This window comes from Nomascus leucogenys, chromosome 12, assembly GCF_006542625.1.
Source record: "Nomascus leucogenys isolate Asia chromosome 12, Asia_NLE_v1, whole genome shotgun sequence".
In the NCBI taxonomy this organism is placed as follows: domain Eukaryota; kingdom Metazoa; phylum Chordata; class Mammalia; order Primates; family Hylobatidae; genus Nomascus; species Nomascus leucogenys.
The window spans coordinates 85541112-85560504 of NC_044392.1; the positions used below are offsets into that span (position 1 = coordinate 85541112).

The 19393-nt window shown below is 37.2% G+C and overlaps 1 protein-coding gene across 3 annotated transcripts in view; it reads right to left on the bottom strand.

Moving 5' to 3' along the window:
- The window catches only part of PKN2 (protein kinase N2), a 142269-nt gene that overhangs the window by 37686 nt on the left and 85190 nt on the right, over positions 1 to 19393 (bottom strand). For 2 of the 3 annotated variants that reach the window (XM_030825100.1, XM_030825098.1), the window contains exons 7-8: positions 15049 to 15234; positions 13653 to 13762 (exon numbers count right to left, since the gene is read on the bottom strand). In XM_030825100.1, coding sequence (XP_030680960.1) covers positions 13653 to 13762; positions 15049 to 15234 — 296 coding nt within the window. The remainder of the gene's footprint in view (positions 1 to 13652; positions 13763 to 15048; positions 15235 to 19393) is intronic. The other variant, XM_030825099.1, reaches the window with a different exon arrangement.

The following is a 19393-nucleotide window of genomic DNA, read 5'->3' on the forward strand; positions in this document are numbered from 1 at the left end:
AAACATCCATCTCTTCTACAAAGGCATCCTTTAAATCCAGCCCACATTTTTTCCCCAAGGTTTTTTTAATGCAGCTATCTTTTTATGTATCCTTGTAGGAACTTATGTTCTCAAATCTGAGGACTCATGGTTGTCATCATTCTGGAAGTTACTGGCTATTATTCCTTCAGACGTGGCCTCTGCCCCATTCCTTCTAATCCCTACTTCTGGAACTCCACTCCGTGTGTTAGTCATTCATTCTTAGTTTATCCTTCATGTCTCTTAATCTTTATTTCATATTTTTCATCTCTTAATCTTTTTGTGTTGTATTCTGGGCAACTTCTTTAACTCTTTCAGGCCACTAACTCTCTCTTCTTTTCTTTAACATATCCTGTTAGTTTTCCATTTCAGAAGTTATATTTCCTATTTTTTAGTTCTACTTGGTTCTCTTTGTCATCAGCATCAACAATTTATCAATAATGGTCAATAATGTTTCATCTCCACCTTTCCCCCATAATTATTTGAAGCAAATTTCAGACATCTGTAATTCCATTTATTTATTTAAAAACTCTGCTTAATCTTTTTGGCTCATCACCCATCCTTTGCTCATGTTTTCAAACTCCTCTATTCTTTAAATACTATAATCATTTAAATATTTAAACACAAACTTTAAAATATTTTATATTATATATTTAATAATCCCATTATCTGCTTCTGCTTGGTCATGGTGGCTATATCCTCATGTATTTTAAAATTTTGTATGCAAGCTCATGTTGGTAGAATTATTATTCCCTAAGCTTCTGAAATACAATTTAATAGTTTTTTTATTTTGTCTCAATTTATTTTTAACCTACCAGGCCTTAGGGTCCTTTATGGAAGGAATACCTCTGGCGCTTCTGCATTCTTCAGCATTTCTTTTTAAAAATTTTTCTTAAAATTTCATTAATTTTTAAAATTGTTTTCTTTTTTGTGTGCATTTATTTATAGAATAGAGATGAGGTCTCGCTGTGTTGCCCAGGCTAGTCTCAAACCATTCTCCCACGTCAGCCTCCCAAAGTGCTGGGATTACAGGCATGAGCCACTGTGCCTGGTCTCTATTACATTTCTCACAGTGCTAAATGGAGGCCTTGAGTATTAATTTACAGATCAGAGAGGTAAGAAAAAGCTAAAATGCCTATACTATGTTGTAGAGCAGTGATTTCCTAATTATAAGTGAGGCACAGAGAATTAAATCAGATTCAGTTGTGTAGAGTGACATGAGAGTAGGTAAGGAAGACATTCTCTTTTTTTTTTTTTGAGACGGAGTCTCTGTCACCAGGCTGGAGTGCAGTGGCACAATCTCTGCTCACTGCAACTTCTGCCTCCCAGATTAAAGAGATTCTCCTGCCTCAGCCTCCTGAGTAGCTGGGACTACAGGTACGCACCACCATACCCAGCTAATTTTATTTATTTATTTATTTATTTATTTATTTATTTATTTATTTATTTATTTTTGAGACAGAGTCTCGCTCTGTCGCCCAGGCTGGAGTGCAGTGGCGCGATCTCGGCTCACTGCAAGCCCCGCCTCCCGGGTTCACGCCATTCTCCTGCCTCAGCCTCCCGAGTAGCTGGGACTACAGGCGCCTGCCACCACGCCCGGCTGATTTTTTGTATTTTTAGTAGAGACGGGGTTTCACCATGTTAGCCAGGATGGTCTCGATCTCCTGACCTCGTGATCCGCCCGCCTCAGCCTCCCAAAGTGCTGGGATTACAGGCGTGAGCCACCGCGCCCGGCCACCCAGCTAATTTTAGTATATTTAGTAGAGACATGGTTTCACCATGTTGGCAAGGATGGTCTTGATCTCTTGACCTCGTGATCCACCCGCCTCAGCCTTCCAAAGTGCTGGGATTATAGGCGTGAGCCACCATGCCCGGCAGACATGTTCTTTTTTTTTTTTTTTTTAAGATAGAGTTTTGCTCTTGTTGCCCAGGCTGGAGTGCAATGGTGCGATCTGGCTCACCGCAACCTCCGCCTCCCAGGTTCAAGTGATTCTCCTGCCTCAGCCTCCTGAGTAGCTGGGATTACAGGCGCTCGCCACCACGCACGGCTAATTTTTGTATTTTTAGTAGAGATGGGGTTTCGCCATGTGGGCCAGGCTGGTCTTGAACTCCTGACCTCAGGTGATCCGCCTGCCTCAGCCTCTCAAACTGGTGGGATTACAGGTATGAGCCACCACGCCTGGTCCTGACATTTTCAAATTTATATCTGCCCTCCCTTCTCAGATTCTGACCTGTGTCTATTTGGGAATCACTGTATTGACTAGAATGTGTTGTATTCTTTGGGTATGCTGCAGCAAAAAAAAAAAAAAAAAAAAAAAAGGTTGGGCAAAGCTCCTTTTCAGTTTTAATTATTTTCATTCATCCCATTAATACTTAGTGAATATGTATACTAAGTGTCTTCTGTGATAGAGATACAAAGATAAGTAACATATGGTCCTGCTCTCAAAAAGTTCATAGTTTTACTTTGGAAGACAGAAATTTTGGGAGACAGAAATGTAAATCAATATTGGCAATACGGTGGCATATACAATATGCACAATGACACAAAACAGACAGCTGACCAATTTTTTTGTAAGGGAAAGGTAGTAGGAAGATAAAAAAATATCATAATTGCTCAAATTGGGTTTTGAGAGCTATATCTAAAGATTAAAGGAGAGGACAAAGTAATCAGAGGGGAAAAACATACAAAGGTAAGGAAGTATATAGTACATCATAGGGATAGGAAACAGTTTCATATAGTTAAAGCCTAGAATATAAGTAGAAATGCTGTGAAAAATAAGAATGAAAACATGGGCAGAGATAAGTCATGAGGAGCTTAGCATGACTTGGAGTAGAATTTGGTCTTTAACTTGTAAGTTATAGGCTGGTACTAAAGGGCTTTGGTGTAAGGAGGGGTAGGGATTGGATCACATCAGGCAGTACAGGCTGAGTATCCCTAACCTGAAAAGCTCCAAAATCTGAAACTTTCTGAGCACAAATATGACAATGAAAGGCAATGCTCATTGGAGGATTTGGGATTTCAAATTTTTCAGATGCTCAATCAGTTTGCATTTTTAAATGAAAAGATTCTAAGATCTGAAAAAAGATTTGGAATCTAAAATACTTCTGGTCCCAAGTATTTCAGATAAAGGATATTCAACCTGTATAGTTGCTAAAAAGAAAAGCACTGGGATCAAACTGCCTTGTGTATGCATGCACACTCAATAAGTGTTTGTAGAACAAACAGGTTAAATCTTTTTTTTTTTTTTGAGATGGAGTCTCGCTTTCTTGCCCAGGCTGGAGTGCAGTGGTGCGATCTCCACTCACTGCAAGCTCCGCCTCCTAGGTTCACGCCATTCTCCTGCCTCAGCCTCCCGAGTAGCTGGGACCACAGGCACCCGCCACCACGCTTGGCTAATTTTTTTTTTTTTTTTAGTAGAGATGGGGTTTCACCGAGTTAGACCAGGATGGTCTCGATCTCCTGACCTCGTGATCCGCCTGCCTCGGCCTCTCAAAGTGCTGGGATTACAGGCGTGAGCCATGGCACCCGGCCCAAACAGGTTAAATCTTAATCCCAGACCACTTAGTAGTTCTGTGACTGTGAGCAAGTTATTTAACTTTGCTGGGTCTCAGATTGCTCACCTGTAAAATATGCGTTAATGGTATCAACCTTGCAGCGCTGTGTGAGAATTAGAGTTAATACAACTCCAGTACATAAGTCAATCTCAATATGTTGCCTTTTATTATTAGTGTGATATGCAATGAAGAAAATCTACACTGCCGAAAGGATAGACTAGAAACAGAGACAAGTTTGCTAACTCTAATGAAGAACAAAAGCCTTGGCTTCAGACAGACTTGACTTTGGTGAGAGATGCTTGTGTTGATTACTGGCTCCACCACTTTCTAGCTGTGTGGCCTGAGAAAAGTAACTTAAACTCTTGGAACCTCAGTACTCTCTAAAATAGAAATAATTGTTATGTATATCATAAGATTATTGTGAGGATTAAACTAGACACTATACATAAGGTTTTTTGTTCAGAATCTATAATGGCAGTAGAAACTTCAGTTTAACATATGGGAGGGTGAGGAAGAACAGATTCTGAACACAACTTATTTTTCAAGAATCTTGTCTGTGAAAGAAAGACCTATCCATAGAGCTAGGACGAAGCAAAACACAAATTTTTAATGGGAGAAATGTGAGTATATCCAATAAGAATAAGGTATCAGAAGAAAGAAGTGGTTAAAAATATAGGGGCTAGGCCGGGCGCGGTGGCTCACGCCTGTAATCCCAGCACTCTGGGAGGCCGAGGCGGGAGGATCACGAGGTCAGGAGATCGAGACCATCCTGGCTAACACAGTGAAACCCCGTCTCTACTAAAAATACAAAAAAAAAATTAGCCGGGCGACGTGGCGAGCGCCTGTAGTCCCAGCTACTCCGGAGGCTGAGGCAGGAGAACGGCGGGAACCCCCGGGGGGCGGAGCCTGCAGTGAGCCGAGACCACGCCACTGCACTCCAGCCTGGGAGACAGCGAGACTCTGTCTCAAAAAAAAAAAAAAAAAAAAAAAAAAAATATAGGGGCTAATAGGGCTAACTTATGAAACAAGGCTATAGGAGACTAGAAAGAATGGAAACTAGAGGGCAACTTGAATGATCATAGAGTCTAAACAGGAAAGAGAGAGACTTCGTTCTCTGAAACCAAGGAGGAAGATACAAAAAAATTAGCAGGTGATAGGAGAAAGCTGAGGTCTAATGGTCTTAAATCTAATCTATAAAACAAAAGCAAAGGAGTCTGATGTGGGGTAGAAGACTTGAAGAGACAGGCAAAAGAAAAGTTGCTGGTAATGAAATAAAAATGTAAAATGTGGGATAACTTTTACAAGCCTAGCTAAGATTGAAAACTAAAATCCACAGTAGTAAATGTGATCATTTAGGATATAGAGCAGAGAAGCAGCATTCAGGATATAGAGCAGAGAAGCAGAATAGAAATGATTTGCTATTGGGAGTTTCCACAGCAGGTAGGTATAAAGATAAGGTCAAAGGATGCTGTGGTGGTATCAGTAAAGAAATGCTTCAAAGTAACATTGGTTTTAGGGTAAATAGAGAAGAAAATTACGCTTGGAAGGGGCTGATAGAATCAAGGAAATGGAAATATTTGATCAAATATCTAGCTTTGTGATAATAAAGAAAAGAGCTAGAAGAAAAATAGTAACAAGAGCTATCATTTACTGAATACCATTATGTACAAGGTATTATCCTAGGTGCATTAATTAATTAGCTAATTAATGAAAGGGTTTCACTCTGTTGCCCTGGAATGCAGTGGCACGATCTCAGCTCACTGCTGTATTCAACTCCTGGGCTCAAGTAATCTTGCCTCAGTCTCCCCAGTAGCTACGACTACAGGCTTGTGTCCCACACTTGGCTAATTATTCTAGGTGCTTTATGTAGTTTATCATTCAGGAGAACAAGAGAATTGGTGAAAGGTTGGCATATAGATTTTTTTTTTTTTGGGAGACAGAATTTCGCTCTTGTTGCCCAGGCTGGAGTGCAATGGCATGATCTCGGCTCACGGCAACCTCCACCTCTCAGGTTCAAGTGATTCTCCTGCCTCAGCCTCCCAAGTAGCTGGGACTACAGGTATGTGTCACCACGCCTGGCTAATTCTGTATTTTTAGTAGACATGGGGTTTCTCCATGTTCGTCAGGCTGGTCTTGAACTCCCAACCACAGGTGATCTGCCCGCCTCAGCCTCCCAAAGTGCTGGGATTACAGGCATGAGCCACTGTGCCCAATAGGTATATCGAATTTAAGATTTCAATTTGTGTAGCACAATTCATTTAAAATGACAAAGGAGTAAAGGTATACTAAAGTTCAGGAGTTCAAAGAAGTTTAAATAGTGGTATATTATATGGGTTGTTTACATGCACAGTCCACCCTCTGTATCTGTGCGTTCCTTATCTGTGGATTAAACCAACCACGACTGAAAATATTTGGGGAATAAAAGGATAGTTGTATTTGTACTGAATATGTAGACTTTTTTTTTCTTGTTAATATTCCCTAAACAATACAGTATAACAATTTATATAGCATTTACATTGCACTGGGTATTATAATTACTCTAGAGATGATTTAAAGTACACAGGAGGATGTGTGTGGGTTATATGCAAACACACCATTTTATATAAAGGACTTGAGCATCCACGGATTTTGGTACGGGGAGAGGGAGTCCTGAAATCATTCCCCATGGATACCAAGGGACAACTGTAGGCAGATATTTTAAATCCCTCATAATGATGGCAAATGTTGGAAGGAAGAATAAAAGTCATCCTTAATGAATATCAGAGAGTACCTGATGTTCAAGAAATAACAGAAACAAAAAAGTAAAAAAAGTAGGCAATTCTATACTGTTGACCTATGAACAATACAAGTTTGAAATGTACAGGTTGACTTATATGTGGATTTTTTTTCCATAAATATACTGGAACCTTTTTTGGAAATGTGCAACAGTTTGAAAAACCTGCAGATGAATCACATAGCATAGAAATATCAAAAACATTACAACAAAGATATGTCATGAATGCATATATGTAGATACTAGTCTATTTTATCATTCACTACCATAAAATATACAAATCTATTACAAAAAGTTAAAATTCATCAAACTTACACACAAACTTACAGACCATACATGGCACCATTTATAGTCAAGAGAGATATAAACCAACATCAAGATGCAATATAAAATCGTAACTGCATAAAATTAACTGTAGTACTGTACTACTGTAATAATTTTGTAGCCACCTCCTAATGCTCTTATGGTGAGCTCAAGTGTCAACAGTATCCATTTAAAACACTATGTAAATCTAATTATTTCTGCCTGAGCAGTTCATCTCTCCAGTAAATTGCATATGGCAGTAAAAGTGATCTGCCTCAGTTCTTGCATATTTTTCTTGGTATTTAATGCAATACCATAAACCCTGAATAATACTATGGAACTCTTACAAAGTACCACTAGTGATGCTGGAAGTGCTCCCAAGAAGGGGAAAAAAATCATGACATTACAAGAAGAAGCTGAATTGCTTGATATGTATCCTATATATTGAGGTTTGCAGTTGTAGCTTCTGCCATTTCAATATAAATGAATCCAGAATAAGAACCATTGTAAAAGAAGAAAAGGAAATTTCTGAAGCTGCTGCTGTGGCTAAGCCAGCAGGCACAAAAACCTTGTGTTTTTTGCAAAATAGACTGTCTATGTTATCAATAAGGCTTCTGGTCCACAGTAGACTATTAGTATTTAAGTTCCAGGGGAGTCAAAAGTGTCATGTGGATTTTTGAGTACATGGGTTGGAAATGTGGGCTTGTGCTCCCTAGCCCCTGCGTTGCTCAAGGGTCAACTATACAGCTCATAGTCTCAAAGAAGTCATATAGCTCCAGAGGAATATATGACATGTTATTTATTTATTTATTTATTTTTTTGAGACAGAGTCTCACTCTGCCCAGGCTGGAGTCCAGTGGCACGATCTTGGCTCACCGCAACCTCTGCCTCCCAGGTTCAAGTGATTCTCCTGCCTCAGCCTCCCGAGTAGCTGGGTTACAGGCATGCGCCACCATGCCCAGCGAATTTTGTATTTTTAGTAGAGACGGGGTTTCTCCATATTGGTCAGGCTGGTCTTGAACTCCCGACCTCAGGTGATCCACCCGCCTCGGCCTCCCAAAGTGCTGGGATTACAGGCGTAAGCCAACGCACCCGGCCGACATGTTATTTTTAACAGCAGTGGAATCTGGAAGCAGCAAAGGAGGGGTAAAAAAGGTAAGTGTTATAGCTTTGCTACAAGTTAAAAAACAGTATCTCAGATTAAACAATATTCCCAATGTCAGACAGTTTATAACATGTAAAAAATTAAAAGTATCTCTGTATTCCTACTCTTGTTCTGCTATATTATAGTGCTTTACTCCCTATTAAAAAATTTGTGACCGGGCGTGATGGCTGCATGCATTTTTATCCTTTTCTAGGGAGAAAGCATCTTTCTCACTGCCATGGTTGCTATGAGAAATAATTACCTCATTTTCCCTAAATATCTGGATAGGTCTTTACCTCAATATTCTTATTCAAACCTCAGAATCTGTTATCTGATAGGAGACTCTGGAAGACAAACTGGACATGAGGAACATAGCCCATTCCTTCTTTTCTGTTGAAAGCCAGGCTGTTCAATCGAAGTAGTTTGCTCTTTTCCTCCATGCTTTAAATTTTACATAGATCGGGGCCTACAGTGATCTAAGAGAGTGGCATAACCCCACTCTTGCTGCATACCCAGCCATACTCTCAAAAAACAGCTTATTTTTTCAGTAATATGGATGATATTTTATTTTCCATTAGTCATTTCTTTGTTTCTCTCAACTAGTTCCAAACCTGGGCAACTCCACACACACAGCTTTTTTTTTTTTTTTTTTTTGAGACAGAGTTTCACTCTGTTGCTTGGTGCAGTGGTGCAGCTCACTGCAACCTCTGCCTTCTGGGTTCAAGCAATTCGCATGCCTCAGCCTCCTGGGTTAGCTGGGATTACAAGTACCCACCACCATGCCTGGCTAACTTTTGGATTTTCAGTAGAGACAGGGTTTCATCATGTTGGTCAGGCTGGTCTCAAACACCTGACCAAGTGATCTGCCCACTTCGGCCTCCCGAAGTGCTGGGTTTACAGGCGTGAGCCACCACACCTGGCCCACACACAGCTTTAAATTGGTTACTTTAGTGTCTCATTCTTAAGAAAAGCCATGGATGGCCACACTTTTTGCCCAAATATACAATATGATAAACAGAGATCTTAAAAGAGACCTCGGAAGTGGTAGAGACAATTCAAGAAGAAAATTTAAAACTGATATTCTCAGTTTTAAGAGATATTATCTCCATGAAAGAATAGGGTGTTGTTTTTCAAAAACTAAACAACAAAAATGAACTTCTAAAAATTAAAAATATGACATCAAATGTAAATTTTTCAGTTGTAAAAATTTCCTAGAAAGTGGAACAAAAGGACAGAGAAACCACAGACAAAAGAAAATCACAGGATCAATCTAAGAGGTTTAACTACCAAGAGAAAACACTAAAAATGGACATGAGAAAATTATCAAATAAATAAGTCAAGGAAATTTATTGGATCTGAAACAAATAAGCTGCCAAACTGAAAGTGCCACACAATATCCACCAAAAAGAATGAAAGATACCCAAGTAAGATACACTATTGTGAAATTTCAGAATCCCGGGGAAAAAAAGATAAAAAGTTTTTAGAGATCTAGCAGATCTAACAGATCATGATTAAATATTAAAAATCAAGGGAGACACAGAATTCTCGACTACTGTAATACTGAGGCTAAATAATAATTACACAACTCAAAATTAACAAAAGTAATTTCCAACCTATTAGGTTGGTGCAAAAGTTATCACAGTTTTTGCAATCAAAAGTAATGGCAAAACTGCTATTACTTTTGCACCAACCTAAAAGAATTCTATACTCCAAGTATGATAGTAGAATATACATATTTTCAGACATATATCATCTCTAAAACTTTATTTCATTCGCCCTTTTCTCAGCATGAAAATGAAGGATATGATTCACTAGCATGAGGAGGTGAAGTAAGAAGATGGAGTGATCCAAGACTCAAGTGATCCAATGTAGAAGAGAATTCTCAAGATGACAGTAAAACAAAGTCTCAAGATGAAAGCTGTGTAGCAGCTACATAAATTGGAGCAGAAAGATGTAAGGCCCCAGAAAGGATGCTTCTAATGGGGAAGAAATGCAGACTAACAGATAACCAAGCATACCTGCTTACATACAGTTGTTTTAGAGTCCTTCTGGAGCTTTTGGGGATAAATAATAGGTATGCAGAAAACTAAGCAAAACAAAACAAAGAGGTATTTAGTGGCCCTAAGGTGAGGAAAAAGTATTAAAAAGGAAATATAATTACCGTACAGAACATGGTTCATCTATGGACAATATTTATAGTTATAATAAACACTAGATTACTGATTTAACATAATTATCTGGGAGAATGAGAATAGGAGTGTGGTGGTTTAAAAGTTAAATTCCAATCTTATTTCATGTAGTGTGAGTCAAAAATTTCTGAAAATTAGAAACCAATAAATGAAAAGTCTCTTGGGTTCTTATAATCTTATTTTGTTATTATTATTATTATTATTATGAGATGGAGTCATGCTCTATCGCCCAGGCTGGAGTGCAGTGGCGTGATCTCAGCTCACTGCAACCTCCGCCTCTGGGGTTCAAGCAGAGCCTCAGCCTCAGCCTCCCAAGTAGCTGGGATTACAGGCGTCTGCCACTGCACCCAGCTAATTTTTGTATTTTTAATAGAGATAGGGTTTCACTATGTTGGTCAGGCTGGTCTTGAACTCCTGAACTCAGGAGATCCGCTCGCTTCGGCCTCCCCAAAGTGCTGGGATTACAGGCATGAGCTACTGCACACGGCTAGCTTCTTATAATCTTGTGATTTACCTCACCTTGCCGTTTCACTCCTGTCATCATACTGTCATACCAGTAACTATAATCCTTTCACAATCTCAACTGTCTGCATCCTTCTCTCTGAACATTATCTCTTAACATTCTAGTTCACTCTCTCTAACACTTCAACATCCACTGATATGACAATCCCACTGTTAGTCCCAATCCATGAATCCTACCACCTTTTTACTTGTCCTAACTGCTTCAATACTCTCTTTCCCTCCTTTCCCAGTGATCCATCAACATTTTTTTATAGTTCTGCTTTTAACAACACTGAAATCTGTTAAAATTGTTCTAAGCTTTGGTTCTAAGGACAGGGCTCTTCTCTGTTTCTAATATTGATAAAGAACTACTACTACTATGTTAGTAACGTTATTCTAAAGGAAAGGTGCAAGGGAAAGAGTTAGTTAACAGGGCTTAGTGTAACATTTTGTCTTTTATTTCAATCTCTCATGGGAGCTTGATTAAGCTTTTTATAACAGGAAGGCTGAGGGAATTCAGGAAAAATGAAAAATTGCATAGCTACAAGAAAATATAAAAGAGTAACCCGACAGAATAGAAAGAACACAGAGCTGGTAGTAAGTAGACTTCATTAAGAAGCCTGGATTAGGCCAGGCACAGTGGCTCACGAGTGTAATCCCAGCACTCTGGGAGGCCGAGGTGGGCGGATCACCTGAGGTCGGGAGTTCAAGACCAGCCTGACCAACATGGAGAACCCCCATCTCTACAAAAAATACAAAATTAGACAGGCATGGTGGTGCATGCCTGTAATCCCAGCTACTCAGGAGGCTGAGGCAGGAGAATCGCTTGAACCTGGGAGGCAGAGGTTGCGATGAGCCGAGATTGCACCATTGCACTCCAGCCCGGGCAACAAGAGCGAAACTCCATCTCAAGAAAGAAAGAAAAAAAATCCTGGATTATACCCTAGGCTAGTTATTTAGCCTGAGGGCCATAATTTCCTTAGTTTGTAAAATGGAGCTAAATTATACCAACAATTTAAAGACCTTTTTTCTAATAGCAAAATCCAAATGAGATTTTACATAAAATCCCAAAACAACAACAAAAAAGACTGTGTTGCGTCCTGAGACAATTCTGCAGAACACTGAAGCTCCACAGAACATAATTTGAATTTTTCTAGATCATTCTAGATCTAGATCATTTCTAGAATTATCCTACAAGTCTAAAAAGAACTATGAATTTTTTATCTTGAAATGAAACAGTACAGACAACTTAGTTCCGGAATGCCATAGAAGACAAAGTTGACATACGAGGCAAAATGCTGGAAACAAACATGTCAGTTTAAAGCAACATTTTCTATAAATTTTTTCTTCTTTTTTTTACTAAGGCCGCTTGAAATGTTTCCATCTATAAATGTTTTTATAAACTTTTTTTATAAATAGTCTATAAATATAAGGGATAAAAGAATAGAAAGCAAATGAAAATGTAAAATATACTATGTAAACAGAAGGAGCTATTTTAATAGGGAATGTTGTCTCTGCCAAGGAAAAGTTTATAATCAAATTAGGGATAAGAAACATGCCTATCAAGAACCTAGAGGATCTGCTTAACATGCACAGTGTCTTCCAAGTTTTAAAAGGAGCATTATTCCAAAGTGGGAAAAATGCCTGATGCCATTGAGGCGAAAAACATTTTTAGGTGAAGATTACAATGGTAGGTAAAGAACAAACAACAGTTATCGCAGTCTTTTATTTTTCTAAGCTTGTAGTTTAGGTAATTTAAAATCGTATTATCTCTTCCAGGCACTCTTCATCTTCTACTGTTTCCTCCTCTGTGATACTGTTATCTTTCTATCTCATTCAAATCACCAGAGAGAAAAAGAGCATCCATGTAAAAGTTAAGACACTGAAGGTCTAGTACCAGTCCTGAAATTTACTGGTATGTAACTAACCTGGATCTTGGTTTCCTCAACTACAAAATAATGGTAAGATTCTAAATTACCTGTAATTTCTCTTTTCAATATAAAACTTTATTAACAATAACCTTGTTATAAGAAAAATCTCCTAGCTAGTCATTTTCCCTCTAATAACAATTCTTAGTAAGTTTCATTTTGATATTACTTGATAATTACCTTAAATAGGCTCGAAATGAAAGGAAATGACATTCAACCAGTTAGTTCTCCATTCTCAAATCCCCTTTCATTATATTCAAATTCATAGCCATACTTCAAACCCCAGGCTAAAAGAAAGAATACCCCTGAATGGCTTAAATGTACCAGGCAATGCAAGATATTTTACATACACTACTCTCGGTTTTTCATCCTAACAGTTGTGTATTACATTCTTACCTCCACTTTAGAGATTGCAAAACATTGAAGGCTTTAAAAACGTTTTGGTGATTACTGTTCTAGCCTCTACTTTTAAAATTGGGAAAGAATTAAAATTGAATGCTTTCCCAGTTTTAAAAGTAGAGGCTTAGAACAGTAATCACCAAAACATTTTGACAGCACACATAGTTAAGCACTGTAAATCTGCTTTCATTAACATAATTAATTTTTAGAGTAACATATGTACCATCAACCTAAATACCAAATAATAAAAAAGTTTAGTATCTTTCTTAGTTTTTAGATAAAATTACGATTACGTTTTAATATTTTCCTCTCACAACCCAATGAATGGATTTGAATCTAAAAGTTATCACTATGGATTTAAATCTACTGTGGTCCAAGTTAACTTCTATTGGGTTCTATGGCCACAGACTGAATTCTAGCTATTCAAATTATTCTTGAAAGACACAAACACACAGAAGGCTGGGTGACCAAGCCTAATAGCTCATTTCAAATATAGCTCGAATAAGATAACCTACACATGGTGAGCCAGAAGAATCGCCTTAGTTGTTAGTGCATTAAGATCACCAATATGCTTCAATATTACACCTTACTGATCTTTAAGTTTGCTATGAATGAAACATTTTCAAATTACTACACAAATGGAAAGATCCTACAGCAATCTGATATTCATCTCTATATTAAGGTAGATTTATGTATAACTCATTGAATAAGAAATGTAAAAAAAAAAATCTCAGTTCTATTTTTATTCTTGTTAAGAATACAACTTGTTGAAGCCTTCTAAAAAATATAACACTTTAAAATGAATTATAATTAAAATTCAAGTAAAATGTTAGTCCTCTTACCCTGTCCAGTTCCAGTGTAAACTTCTGGTCCCATGACTGATTGGAAATGGGTTTCCAGCTAGTTTGGCCAACCACAGTATTATCGAGCTTCAAAACAGCACAGACATCATCTGTAATTAAAATTTACAAACTTGCTTAAAAACTTTAAACCTTTATAAAAAACAAGTACTGCTGTTTAATTAGCAATAAAAGTCTTAAGACCCTTTGAAAATAAAGTTTTTCATAATCAATATTAAAACTTTTGAATCTTAAATGGCTAGTTTTACATATACATACGCTCCTACTAGGCACTCCCAAATTGTCTGACAAAAACACAAATAGTGACTGCTATCTCTTTTGTTTACATTGGCATGTGACTGAAAGAACAGATAAATAGTAGTTGTTTGCCACACTGTGTTTGTGTGAATATCAATCAGTTTTTCTTTCTATATCTGGTATTTATAGAGCTTGTTTCCTTAAACAATTATTTTCTTATTTTTCTTAAAGCCTCTCTCTCTACACAGGAAAGCACAGGCAAATTCACTTTTGTATTCTACGGTAGGTTGAACTGTCACATGCTTTTCCCCCCAGTTATACATCTACATATAGTTAATGCTTATACTTCAGAATTTCTCCCCAGTGCTTTCCAAACCTCTTGCATTTTACTCTCCTCAAACCAACCCCTACCATCCCCCATCTCAGTGGACTACCAGGCTACTATCTCAGTAAACACATCTGGATCAGCAGTTAGATTACCAAAATTTCAATGTTACTATTAAAGTGTCACTAAATCATTAAAAGAATCAAGGCTGGAGATGGTGGCTCACACCTATAATCCCAGCACTTTAGGAGGCTGAAGTGGAAGGACAGCTAGAGCCCCTGAGTTCGAGACCAGCCTGGGCAACATAGTGAGACCCTGTCTCTAGAAAAAAAAATTAGCCAGGCATGATGGCACATGCCTATAGTCCCAGCTACTTAGGATGCTGAGGTAGGAGGATCACTTAAACCCAGGAGGTTGAGGCTGCAGTGAGACATGATTGCACCACTGCACCCAGCCTGGGCAACACAGCAAAACACTGTCTCAAAAAATAAGGAAAAATAAAAGAATCAAGATACGATTCTACAAGAAGGACCAGTCTCATAGCTTCTGTATACCTTCAGTTTGGCATAAGAGTGATGCTCAATATTTCATTCTTCCAAAAGAACTAATGTTATTTGTCATTCGGTTTTCTAATGTATCTTCAACAAAATAGAATTTGTTGCCTTTTTGTTTCCTGACATCACAGGTTTTAATATTTTTAAATTAAATTATAAAAACCATAATTTTAAAGTGTTTTGTCCAACTTGAACACTTCATAAATCCCTTGTATAAGCACTTTAGTTTGTTACATGATTTTTAAAAATCTGGTTACTGAACTGGACAAGTCATCGGTTTTTAGAAGATTTCGACTACTTCCACTTTTACTTTTACTCGTTCTGCTCATGAAAGATGATCTGGTTTCACTTGGACTCCAACCAGGCAGTGCAACTGATGTTGCTTTTGACCGTCCAGGGACATTTTCTAGGATATCTTGGCAGCCCATGAGACGAACTTCCAAACTACCTGTTGGCAAACATAAATATCAAATAAGAACATCAATCCTTAATCTATGGAATCCTTAATCTAAATCTGTTACCTATTCAAAAAAAGAAAAAAAAAATCTGGTAACAAAAACTCTTCTCCCAGAGGATCTGTGAGGTAGCTATCATCTTTCCTATTTTAATTAGAGAAACCATTACAAATTCTTTAGACAACTATAAGAAATTTTATAGAAAAGAACAGCACCTCCTGGCTGGGCACGGTAGCTCTCTCGCCCATAATCCTAGCACTTTGGGTGGATTGCCTGAATTTAGGAGTTTGAGACCAGCCTGGGCAACATGGTAAGACCCTGTCTCTACTAAAAATACAAAAATTAGCTAAGCGAGGTGGTGTGTGCCTGTAGTCCCAGCTACCCGGGAGGCTGGGGCACGAGAATTGCCTGAACCCAAGAGGCAGAGGTTGCAGTGAGCCGAGATTGCGCCACTGCATTCCACCAAGACTCTGTCTCCAAAAAAAAAGGAACAGCATCTCCCAAAAGTTGTCCGCCTATAGGGCATAAAACAAAAGTTACATAAACTATGTTCACAGAGGTATGGGAGGAGAAACATGAAGCTAAATAATATGCCATTAAAATGGCACATGAAAATTGGAAATAAGGAAGTCTCACTATGTGAATAGCAACTATGTTTAATAGTTATGTAGTTAACACAGAAAAGAACTTTACAGGGTTTTTGTATAACTAAATACATTTGTGTTCTATTTGATGTAAAATGACATTATCTTTCCACTCTGTTAGTTTAATTAGCCAAAAAATTATGGCTTGTAATTAAACATAAAATAACTTCAATTTATTTAGGTAAATAAATACTAAAGGTGTTCAAAATGAAAATAAAGAACTATGAGTTAGGTCCTCTGGATATATGGCTTTGTCATTATTTGGGCTAGACATAGTATACTAGAATTTAAATAATGTTTCCGTATTAACATTTTAGATACTGTACAATGAATAACATTTTAGGAGGAATATTTCTGGTAAAAGTTGTCCCATTAATTTAAATAACTACTTAATTTTACTTAAAGTTAAATTGTTTTTAGTAACACTGAAGTCCTTATATATTTCTATCCAAGTAGTAACAAACAAAGCTTCCCAATTCAAACTACCAAAAAAAAAAAAAAAAATCAGACAAAATATATGAAAAAAAGGTTAAAGACACTGGACATCAGGCAATGAAGAATAGTGATCCCTGAGAGACGGGAAACGAAGCAGATAAGCCCTAAGATTGCTCCAGCTTACTGTCTTAAGAGTTTCTAAGACACAGTGCAGGGAGGCGGAAACTCAGGCGGAGCCAAGCTGAAGAGACAGAAATGAGAGTACAAGGAAACCAAAGCAGCTACAGTTCACAAGGCAGTTAAAGCTGTTCATAGAAAGAACTCCTGAGATGGTCGGAGGGTTTTCAAGTATTCATCAAAGTACTAATCAGCACCTGCCTATGAAGAAAATATCTGAGGCAGAGGAAAGAACCCACTGAAAAAGTTAGAAAGAACAATACTCAGTGCATATAGGTAGGAATAGTGTTTGTTACCACCAGCCAGGCTTGAAAATCTCAATTCATGAGGCACTGAAGAAAATATCCAGAAGCGTCTTGCCCCAGCAGTAGAGAATAATTACCCCTAAACTAGATGATGCTTGTTTCACATAACAAATCTTAAAAGCAGTACCCAAAAGGGCCATATTGTTTCCAAGTAACTGTGTCCTAGAACAAAGCTCAAGAATATTTATAGAAATACAAAAATATTCAGCATCCAACAAGGTGAAATTCACAATGTCTGCCATCTACTCAAAGACTACCAGGTGTATTTGTTTTCTATGGTTGCGTTACAAATTATTACAAGCTTAGTGGCTTAACTGACATAAATGTTAGGGTTAGAAGGCAAGGACATCAAAACAGTCAATCTACTGAAAATGTGGCACAGACACATGGAAGAAATGAAAAAGACCTAAACCAAATTTCTAGTGATTAAAAAATGGCAATATCTGAGATTAAAAAAAAAAAATACACTGGATAGGACTGCAGGCAGATTAAACATTGCAAAAGAAAAGATTAGTGTCCTTGAAGACATAGCAAAGAAATGATCAAAAATAGAAGACACTAAAAAAAGACCTGAGAATAAAAAAAGAATAGTGCATATATTAACTGTGAGTTTAACTTCAAGTGGCCATATATGTGTAATTGAAATTCCTCATTAAGAGAGAACAGAAAGAATTGGAGACACAAAATGTATTAGAAAAAAAAAATGGCCATGAATTCTCCACATTTGATGAAAACTATAAACTCAAGAAGTATCCAGGAAGTTCAACGAACACTAAACAAAAGAAACAGAAACAAGCCATACTAAAGCACACCATAATCCAATTTCTCAAAACGAGTAGTGAACAAGAAACACTAACAGTAGCCAGAAAAAAACATGTTACGTAGAGAGGAACAAAGATTAAGATGGCAGGAGATCTCTCATGCAAAACAATGAAAGCAAGACCATACACTTAACATATGTAGAGTTTTTGTATGTCAATTATTCCTCAATAAAACTGCCCTAAAAACTGGATTACTGATGATGGTGAAATAGGCATATACATTTACTAAAAAAATCATACTGTGTATGTTTAAAATGAGTGAATTCTATGGTATGTAAACTATACCTCAATAAGGCTATTAACGTTGGGAGGTGGAGTGTCAATAATGTTTTGCTAGACTGTGGAAATCTTATCTTACTGTACAGAGATAACACATTAAGTATATCATTTTGAGTTCAAAAAATTTGTTGTGTTTCTTATTTTTTGTTGTTGTTAAACTGGCAAATTTAGCTAACTTCCACTGTAAATGCTCAGCTGTAAAATGCATCCTGGGGAAACTGAAAACATCTGGCCACTACTTCAAACTATGGTAGCTTATTAAATATTTTAGTAATTTCAATACATCAGAACATGGCAATGCTCAACACCTGCTTTCATTTAGGAAAAAAAATCTAGAGGGAGTTCTTTATTAAATATCTAGAAGTTTCTTTATGAGGTGACACAATTACATATAAACACATTAGAAATAGCTTAAAACCACATTCATAAAGCACAATATGAAATTTTTAAAACAAGCAAATCCAAGAAGTAAATGTTGGTATTCAGAAGTAATAACCATGAATTGCATTAGAACAAGTAAATGCTTTAAAAAATTTCTTTCAACTGTCTGGAAAACTATTTTATACCTATTTCATTAATTCAGTATTTCATCGTGGTATGATTAGGCAACTGTTTTTAATTCTGCAGAAATATCCTCTTATAAAAAACTAGTAAATTTCTCAAAACGTGGAGAGAAAACAACAACAAAAAAATTATACCTTATTCAAAGTAGCAACAAATTGGCAAATTTCAGTAGTATAATCATACAACCACAAAAGAAACCGGAGTATGAGACGAACCACAAATAATAGCAGGCAGTGAAAAATTCAGAACAGCAAATGCTCTTACTATTCATCCATGTTCATCTTTCGTCAATGTGTAGTCTTCTATTAATGTCAGTACTATTTCTCTCCCTAGTTACTGAAAACTTAGTTTATGGTCCAGTAGGAGCTTAAAGAATTTTTTAAAAATGTCTTAACAATTTTAAGATACTTCTTTTTAGGTTGGTGACTTATACAACTTTGAGTAAAGTTCAGTAATGGAATGAGGAACAGGGGAAGAAGGAACTGAAAAGAGGGAACAGGAGACTAGAATAGAAAAGGAAAAAAATTTCCAGTCATTATCAGCTGAGTTTCTAAAATGTGATTTTATTACTTTTCTAGAAATATTGTTAATTTCAAAATATTTGACAACCATATTTTAATCAATGGATCATTCAGAAATGCTTGAGTATCAACAATGTGTTCAGCACTGAGCCAAAAAGTGGTGAAACTTAGTAGACAATAAGTACAGTCCTTGCCTGAAGTACAGTCCTTGCCTGAAGTACAGTCCCTGCCTAATTGTCAGATACTATTTACCAAGTACTTGTTGAATGTATCAAATATCCTGCGCTGGAGGCTAGGATTAAATGTAGGTAGATGACAAGGTCTTTGCTCTTTACAGGTCTATATTCCAGTTTTGATTTAAAAATACATATAAGAAGATGAATACTAAGGCAAAGACATTTAAGCA